This window comes from Chaetura pelagica, unplaced genomic scaffold (assembly GCF_000747805.2).
Source record: "Chaetura pelagica isolate M959 unplaced genomic scaffold, ChaPel_1.0 scaffold21, whole genome shotgun sequence".
NCBI lineage: Eukaryota > Metazoa > Chordata > Aves > Apodiformes > Apodidae > Chaetura > Chaetura pelagica.
This window is the reverse complement of record NW_009952251.1, coordinates 1,787,970-1,797,276: the sequence shown is the minus strand read 5'-3', so window position 1 is coordinate 1,797,276 and position 9,307 is coordinate 1,787,970. Positions and strand designations below refer to the sequence as shown.

The 9,307-nt window shown below is 37.7% G+C and overlaps 2 protein-coding genes across 2 annotated transcripts in view; one reads left to right on the top strand and one right to left on the bottom strand.

Annotated features, from left to right (window-relative positions):
* Nucleotides 1–879: 879 nt before the first annotated feature.
* NIF3L1 (NIF3 NGG1 interacting factor 3-like 1 (S. cerevisiae)) overlaps nucleotides 880–9,307 on the top strand; it is a 14,480-nt gene continuing 6,052 nt past the window's right edge. Inside the window, exon 1 of the mRNA XM_010007347.1 lies at nucleotides 880–907. Coding sequence (XP_010005649.1) covers nucleotides 880–907 — 28 coding nt within the window. The remainder of the gene's footprint in view (nucleotides 908–9,307) is intronic.
* On the bottom strand, nucleotides 3,395–8,781 carry PPIL3 (peptidylprolyl isomerase (cyclophilin)-like 3). Its single transcript, XM_010007345.1, has 6 exons — nucleotides 8,720–8,781; nucleotides 7,476–7,550; nucleotides 6,591–6,684; nucleotides 5,917–5,984; nucleotides 5,342–5,460; nucleotides 3,395–3,771 (listed from the first exon to the last, which is right to left on the bottom strand). The coding sequence occupies exons 1-6, from the start codon at nucleotides 8,720–8,722 to the stop codon at nucleotides 3,645–3,647; spliced, it is 486 nt and encodes a 161-aa protein (XP_010005647.1). The 5' UTR covers nucleotides 8,723–8,781; the 3' UTR covers nucleotides 3,395–3,644.

The window sequence follows — 9,307 nt, the reverse complement described above, 5'->3', positions numbered from 1 at the left end:
CGGGGCGGCCCCGCCAACCCGCTCCCCTTCCGCCCCGCGGGAGCTGCGCCACGGGAGCTCTGCCGCCGTGAGCCGAGCTGCGTCCCACGCAGCGTTGGGGCGCGGCCCCGGGCTCTGGGCACGGACGGCAGCGCGGCGGGGGGCTGGGCGCTCCTGAGCGCGGCACCGGCACCTCCCCGCACAGCGGCTCCAGGAAGCCGCCTTCTCTCCCAGCTCTGCTACTCGGAATAATACAGATGTATTTCACCTGGACACAACATCTTACGGCAACCCCCCATGGCTTATCTGGGAATTCAGTTGAAGTAGTTATACCTCAGAAAACCAACTGTGCAAAACCTTCAACCATGAACTTTGGAAGACAACGTGATACTGAAGAAAAAAAACACCCAAACTAACACTCTCATGTAAGAATGGCTGCCAGAAGATTGCTTTTTTGGGGTTTGTTTTTTTTTTAAGACTGATTTTTTTCATCATTTTTTACGCTTGGTGATAAAGCTTGTTATTTGTCTCTACCATTCCTAGTCAAATTGCTACAGGCTTTCCCAGGATGTACTCCCACCAGCTTTAAAGAGGTTCAGGGATCACGTATGACTCACCATTTCAAGATACCTTCTTAAATCATTGGCATTGAAAAAATTTCTGAATAGTTTAATGCCTTCCCCCCTCCATCCCCCCCAATGTCTTGTCATACCTTTTACTAGCTTTTAGCCACGTTTCCGAGTCTGGACAGAACACGTAAAGCAAGCAACTAAATATAACTCCTCAAGTAAGTGTACAGATCAGTCTTCTATAGCCACAGAATGAATTAAAAAAACCAAAACAACAAACCAAACAAAACTTAAACCTTGCTTCCTCTGCTGCTCACTCACTGCACACATCATGGCCACTGCTCTCATGAGGTCCCCATGCCTTCCTGCAGCCCTTCAGCCACCAACTCTCAGGAGCTTTCCAGACCATCAGCCGTAACTACCAGTCATCACGTCAGAAAAGCTAACCAAGCATTATGCCTGAAATTCAGTTCTCCAAAACTGAACAATAAGCAATCCGACATTTCATGTGCAATATAATTCATGTGGAAAATCATTCACCAAATTTACCTTTTGTTTTTCTAGTGCCTGCAAAGGTCAGAGACAATCTAGAATATCCATGATTAGACTCTCCATCACAGTCATAATGCAAGACTGTTGTGTTAATGTACATATTTTATTTTGCACTGGTAATTTATTTTGACAAAACTCATCTTGTGGCTGTAGTTTTTCTAATATAGGACCAGACTGATGAATGTAAACCGAGTTTACAAAGCAGAAGTTGACAACATACGACAATTATAAAAAGTGCTGTCTGCAACATTTTTGCTACTTAAAGAATTGTAGATGTCACAGAAGTCCAAATAGTTGATGACAACAGCTGACTCTCTGCAAGAACTAAACTGCATGTACACCATGCCCAGCAACCTCCCACAAATTCACACACTTCCACAGCTGTGTTTCACTTAAGTGGATGGGATCAACCCCACCAATATTTTTCCTGTTGTATTCCAGATTGTCAGAGAGAACCTGAGAGAGGTTCAGAGCCACAAACAGGAAAAAGGATATAATACAATTTTTAAAAGTTAGAATGTAATCTCGTTCTGTAAAATCACTCCCTTTTCAATACAAAGCTTCAGATTAAAAAAAAAATAATCTACATTTAATGTATCCTCCAGAGAGTAAATTGCTTGGTGTCCCTGTATTTCACACATTCTATATCAGTTTTTTTTTTAAGGAGGGAGAAAAACAACCAACAAAAACCCCTGTAATTGTTTCCAGTGTGGTGCCAGATGTCAGCATTTAAAATTATTGGTTCTTTTGCACTATAGGGAAGTTTCCAGTATGTCTGTCCTGCACAGCAGTAGTGAGTCAAACAAGCAGCTGAATGCTTATGTTTACTTGCTATTACATATGGAAGAGACAGAAGGAGCACAGAAAATAATTAAATCCTTTATCTGATGAAGTATTATGGCAAAATGTATTATGTCTGGAGTAAGGGCTAGGGCCTTTGAACAACACTCCATACAGAAAACAGAAATTTTGACTCAGACAGAGGGTGCAGTGTAATTCTGCTCATTACCTGCTCAGCGATCTGTACCAGGCATAACTTTGCCTTTCTCTTCCAAATAAGTTCTCCTCTTTATTTTACAGAGGCAAAGTCTCAAAAAACTGGAAATACTGGTCTGAAACAGACGGCCTTTAAGTCAGCTGGACCTGGACCTTCCAAAGATTACAAGGCATATATATGAGAATGGACTTTGCTAAGTGATGTTGGTTGACCAAGTCCAAAGAGGACTGAGGGAAGAAGTTCAGGATCACAGGAGTTGGATGCAGGAACTGTGGGTGCTCTGTCCTGTCCAGATGTCTCATGCACACTTGGAACTAGAAATATATTCTTACAACTCTACGTATTACAGAGTCAGAAAGTGAACCTCTGTGGAAATGAGTTGACTTTTTCCTGCTTTATGAAAACAAACTGATGCCTAAATCCATTTTTTAAATCTATGACAAGGAAGAGTAGAACATTCTGCTTTTCTTAGTATGCAGAAGGTGGAGAACTGTTTTTTAAAATTTGTACAAATCACTCTATTTTCCCTGTTTACATCAGTTTATTTTATGCTTACTAGACTGACTTGAGCACAGGATAACGTGTATGTATAATCACACACGTGTGTGCATTTTATTTTTCCATGTGACCAGTCAATATTTGGGTGTCTCTGTACCTTCTTGCAGACTTTGTTATTTAAGTCCACCAACATGTGGTCTCAAATAAAACCAAACAACAGCTCTCTCTAATTTCTTCAACATCCTCTTGTATTGTTTTGGGTGTACCAGGGTATTGTTGATTAGAAGTCTGATCACAGTCTTTTTGTCACTACTCTTTGTTGTCTTTAACCCCTACTGTTTGTGCAATAAAGCAATGAAAAACAAGTTAGAGTGAATCCATGGTTACCTGGTTTATATCAACACCTATGTAAAGACACAAACACTTACTCTTTGACATCAAAGACACTGTACCAGAGGCAGACGCAACTGATTCCAATATACCTTTTAGGGAGGCTGAAAAGGTTACCATTCCAACACAGCAGTTCAAGAGCAAGCACTCCTCTAAACACAGTCTTTAATCCTTTAGGAGAAAACTGTTTCATTTATCTATGGCATTGCTCTCACCTAGGGGAAAAAAATTTGTATCTTACTCATTTTTCTAAAAACTATTAAAGTAAGGAAGGTAAGAATTTCTGTAAGAAAGTTTCAGAAAACTGGTAGTATTAAAATGTAGCAACAGACATTGTTTCAATATAGTATCACTAAGAAATAAAAGGCAGAAAACAAAGATTTGCAAAAAATATGTATTTTTAAAAGTATTTTCTTATTTTACAAGTACAAAAAGCAGTGTTTAAAAATCAAAATCCTAGAAGATACTCTGGAAAAAATGGCCTCTAAACCACAAGACTCCTCTGTGACAACTCCCAATGTCACAACTCCCAAAAATCCTGCATTCAACAAGCAAAGGTATGATCCAGCTCAATAAACCCTTTTTAGCAACACTTTAAACCCCACAATCCAGCAGCTGATATGACTGGTCTCTGTAGAATGTGTCAAGGCACTCCGTGGCTACAGAGCAAAAGGGTTAGCATGAATTGTAATATCTTTAATGCGAACATCATTAAGAGGTCGGTAGGTTTTCTCATTCACAGGCAGCTTCTCCAGCTCATCCAGGGTCTCTAAGCCATCAATAACTCTGGAAAAAAAGTGGAAGTGCTAGGAATCTCCTAAGAATGATTTAAATTTCACAACTGACATATCTCAAAGCAGTTTATGGGTAAATATCATTGGGCAAGAACTTTGCAAGCAAATGACACAGATAAGACAGCCAAAACATTATGTATGGCATATCACGTATTTTGAAAAGAAATATTAAGCATCCATGACAGATTCTGATAAAAAGTACAAATAATTCCCACTGACCTGACAGTGTCATATTTTATACCAAACATAGCTTTGTAAAGACCCTGGCTGCACTTCCTTGCAGACAGGATTGACCAATCAAAGTAGTGGTTCAAGTAGCAGCAAGATACTGGTCATACCAAACTTTACTGTGAATTACTGAAATCCTATGGCTGGAAAATTAACTTCCAAATGTGAGATTTATAATTTCTAACTTCTGACTAAGAGATAAGATAGGACAGAACCATGAATAACTGTAAATCTAATGGCACAAATATGTTTAGGCTTTCGGATTCCTGTTCAGGCATAAGTGACAAAAGAGATTTTTCTTGCTTTTTTATTAGAATAACTCACTCTGGTAAATTTTGACAGTTGATTCCCCAGTAATGGACTTTACAGAAAGCATCTTCTGCTGTTCACAGTTCAATTCAGTCTTATTCATTCACTCTTTGAATCTAGGAAGCTGGAATGTGGGATAGCAGAGATGTTCTGCTGATTTTACAACTGGGGCAGAAGCATCATAAACTGCCACAGAAAATCCAGCAAAGTTCATCTGTCAGTCTCTACCCTTTTCTAAGTAAGACACCTAAAAACAAACTCAGAAATTAAAGGACCACCTATATTTAGACAAACAATACAGGTGGTAGAAAATAGCATTTTCTTTGCATTTTAATAATTTCCTTTCAATATTTCCACTTAATATTTCAACATTTCCACTTAATAAAGCTAACTTCCTCAGGAGATTCACATGTACACGAGTCTTTTTAATAACATGTAAAAGAAAAGACATTACCATGATTTTGAGATAGAGAATGAAGTATCTGCAAGACTCAAAAATTAAGCATTTTAATGATGATATATTATCAGTAGTGTTTGTTAACATAAGAATGTTTTAAAATACTTATGCATCTTATCTGATTTTACAAACTGTCCATTCCATTAGCTTTATCTGACCAACAGGAAGTTCCACCTAAACAGAAGCATGATGATGTCAGTACCACAGCCATGCCTAGACCCAGTCCCAAATCAGACTCTTGCTTCTCAGTAAACCCTGTGACTGTGTATCCAAGTTGTTCCGGAGTTGGCTTAAAATAAGGCTGCATCTATGAGAATGTATGAGTGGGGAAAAAAAAAAAAAGTGCTCCATTCCTGAAATAATTTCTAATATGCCTATTCCCACCAAATTCCCTACTACTAAGGAAAGGAGCAGCATTTTTGAGGAACTAGTTCTGGTGACAGTGCAAGAGCATACATTTGCATATACACATCCCATACCAGAAGCTTCTAAATTGCACTACACGTATCCTGAAATATGCATATCCTTTACATGTTATGATAAGGAGTCACACAGTTGGATCACTTACTTTCCAAACACAGTGTACTTCATGTCTAGGTGTGGTTGCTTGCCATAAGTGATGAAGAACTGCGATCCATTGGTATTTGGACCATTGTTTGCCATTGAAACTACCCCTCGAACACTGTGCTGAAAGGAAGGAAAAACCTCAACATGAACACACATCTGTGAAAGCAGGGCTGTAATCCATACAAAGTGCTCTTTCACTTAGTACTCTGCCTCAATACCATCATTAAGCTAAAATCTTGGTTGCTAATAATATTGCATCACATCTATAATTAGCTCTTCAAAATCACTCTTACAATTAAAAATTAATTATTTTCCTTCAGGCCATGAAAAACACTGTTACAAATTATTTCTGCTTCTGTTCTCAGTTATGAAAACCCTCAAACCTAAGTTGCCAAACACAGAAATGCCTGTTCCTATTTTAATAATAAGCTTTCTATCCCTATGTTGTGAGATTATACTTTGTTTCACAATGACTGAACAAGTATTTAATACAGTACAACACAATGCTGATTGTTCTCCAACCTGTAAAGAAAATTTGTATGAAAATATAACTGCATATTGAGAGCACAGAAATACCTTTAGGTATTCACTGAATTCATCTTCAAACTTCTTGCCCCAGATGCTGTTACCACCTTTCCCAGTACCTGAAAAAGAAGCACCACAATAGATCACTGGATTTTCAGACTGAAAAATCTAGAAATTATGTACTATTACAACATTTTATGACAAAGACCCTAGGTAGCCTGTAATTTGATTCAGGTAGGGATTGGGTTCTCATAGCAGAGAACAAAACACTGACACATCCTCAAATTAAATTAAGTATAAGTCCAAACAGAGACACAGTTGAAATGGATTTTCTCCTGAACAGTTGACACTGTCCCAGACATACTCTCTAAATTCTTTAGTGGCTATGTAGCCTTTCAAGCAGAAACCAGAGAAACCACAGTTGCAACTGCTACCTGTTATACAGCTGTTAAATCAGCAGAATCATCATATTTAGTGAAAACAGCTGGAAAAACTAAATTTTGTAGAATGGTTTACTATTAGATGATTATTTAGAACTAGGGTAACAGCTGCTCTTCTGTAAGTTCACCACAGAAAACTACTCTCATAATAAAAACTTCTATCAACAATACAATATTTTTTAATCTTGCTTTTACTTTCTTTACATTTTTGTTTTAATACCTATTTCTTTATATCTGATTTTTACATATATTTTTCTACAAAGAGGCCCAAACAGAAGAATTTACCTAATGGATCCCCTGTCTGAACCATGAAGCCCTTTATATTCCGGTGAAATACGCATCCATTGTAGTAATTACTAGCACAAAGAGCCAGGAAATTCTAAGGAAATGAAACAAACCATCTTAAAAAACAATTCAAAAACAGTATCCTCTTACTAAAATGGCAGCACTGGCAAGACCAACACTAACCCAGAGGCAAAAGCCTCTGCTTTGCATTGTGACCACGTGAAATCTACAGTGTTGCCACAGAATAGTCATAAACAATTTACAGTTAATATGCTCCTTTGACACTGTCAAAGAATGAAAGGATTTAAAATAAAGCTTACAGTACAAGGTTGTCTGAAATGAGGAACAAACAAGAAGCCTGAGACATACTCAGAAGTATTATGTCCAGTCAACATTTTTACTTCGTAAATGTAACTCTGTAATCATTAACTTCATACCTCAGTTTTGTTAGTTTAAAAGTAAACTCTTTAAATTTAAGCTTAAATTTACTGCAGAAAATAAAACGTTTAGCCTCTAACAAACTGTGAGTGATTATCACTCTTTTAAATTAAATCTGTGTGAGTGGGAGTGAACCCAGGGAAATTTGAAAATCCCAGGCCACGTGTCATTTTTCCTGTTAAGGGCAGTGAACACTTTGGGAGATGCTAGAACTGGAGAGAAGTGGCCTGTAAATAAACCTCACCTGGTGATAAACAGGCAGCAAAGCTCTAGGCAATATGACATAGTGTACAAGTTCCATGAGTGGAATAGGCACTGTATTAGCTTAAAATGTATTCCATTATGTGAAAAGATTAATTGCAAAAAACATTTGATCTCCTTTACATTTCAGTATTTCTACTACTCTGCTTCAACACTAGGGAATCCTGCTTCTGTTAATTAACTTACTTCGCAAGTCTTTGGTGTACGCTCACAGAATAGCTCGATTTTAATATCTCCTACATCAGTATGCAGTGTGACAGCCTGAGCAAGATGCAGAAAATTATATCAGCAATTAAATACTAACAAACTCAAGATTATTTCCCAGCCCCACCAAAAGCATAAGCAAGCTCCCACAGCACATAGCCACTGTTTCAATATTTGGCCATAAGCAAGGCTACTGACACAAATCTTTCACGTTTCCAATGAAAACCCAAGAAAGCACTTGGTTTAGTTTAGTTTCAGGACAAATCAAGTTCACCACAGTAATGCAGAAGCTGTTTTATGCTGCTGCGCTCCAGAGACATCATTCATTTGCGAAACAGATCTACTCAGTCACTTCATTGCAAGGTTGAAAATTCAAGGTTAAACGTATTTTAGATGACAGTGTGGTGCACATACTTCAGTGGCTTAAACCCAGAGAAACAACTGATGTTTGTCACTTGCCTACAGCCTTTTAAGTGGTAAGGCTAGTTCTGAACAGCACTGTACAGAGTCTGCTTTCACAAACAAGTAAATTACAAAATTACTCTTTTCTGAAGAAGTTATAAATAACCTTAATAAAATTTAAAATGGCAGTTACCAAGCCACCAAAGCAAATTTATCTCTCTCTCTAGGCCAAATATATCACAGTCCTCCCATGGAAAGTGCTAAAACCATACAAAAACAATTACTGAGGAGCTACAGCAGGGATAAGCATACAGAAAAATTAATCAAAATCAGCATTGCATACTGTTCCACAAGTATACTAGTAAAGACAAGAAGATAGTTGTCTGCAATGTCCATGAAGATACCCTAAAAGATGCACGTGCAGTTTGAGATGTACAGTCTTATCTTTATATCCTGATTTGCTAAATTTTTAAAAGTGTGTAGGTGTTCGCATACACTCAAGCAGGTCTATGTACTTGCAACCTGAATAAAGCCTCTGTAATAAAAGAAAGTAGATTACCAAATGTTAGATAAAGCAGGATTAAAATTTAGGATCTTAGAACTGAAAGTCTAATTATATTTTGGACTGATGTAAATTTACCTGTTCTCCTTTTCACAATATATTGATGGAAGTTGGAAACTAAAACCTGAACTTTTCATTACCAATTCTTCAGAGCATCAGAGTAAAATCTGAAAACCTCTGAAATGCAGAGCAGCTGTTCAATTCCCAAGATATAACTGTATCAGAAAGAATGAAAATATATTAAATGTACTATTGTTCTCACCATGTCTGATCATCAAAAAGCTGAAGTAGATTTGTATACAGCAACTTCCTGAAAAAAACCCATATAATATTTGTTAAGGCTTTTTTTTTTTCCCCCATGAATCCCCGATTCTTTTTTATTATAAAATATTTGTATGGTTCTATGTTTTTACACAACATAGTTTTACAGTGTCATTCAAGCATCTAAGGAACAAGAAAGGAGTAGAACGAAATAGCTTAGAGAATGGAGTTTGGGGCAAAAAACCATAATTTCCTAATTTGAAAGCTGAAAAGCAGTCACAGCTTTACCAAAGACTACAGTTTTGTAAATTACATAAATTAGCAGATAAAAACCACGTGCCAATACCTAAATAGAAGCGTGGAGTCCCCTGACAGCTGTCAGGACGTGCAACAGACTGATACCTGCATTTAAGCACAGAACCAAACTATTTTCATCTTAGTTATATTTCCAAATAAAGTATTTGGAATGATGATAATAAAATTAACAGTTTTACAGGCTCGTTTCTTCTCTATGTACTGCCCTCCCGGCCAGCCCCGGGCCTTGGCGAGGCCCTTCACAGAAGCCGGGGCACCTGTCCCGGCTCGGCCC

Excerpts from the sequence above, each read along its gene's own strand:
- PPIL3 (XM_010007345.1), bottom strand. Across the intron at positions 5,461-5,916 it reads AATTCAGTGAATACCTAAAG|CACAGTGTTCGAGGGGTAGT; the intron begins GTATTTCTGTGC and ends CCTTCCTTTCAG. Across the intron at positions 3,772-5,341 it reads AAGTACACTGTGTTTGGAAA|AGTTATTGATGGCTTAGAGA; the intron begins GTAAGTGATCCA and ends CTTTTTTTCCAG.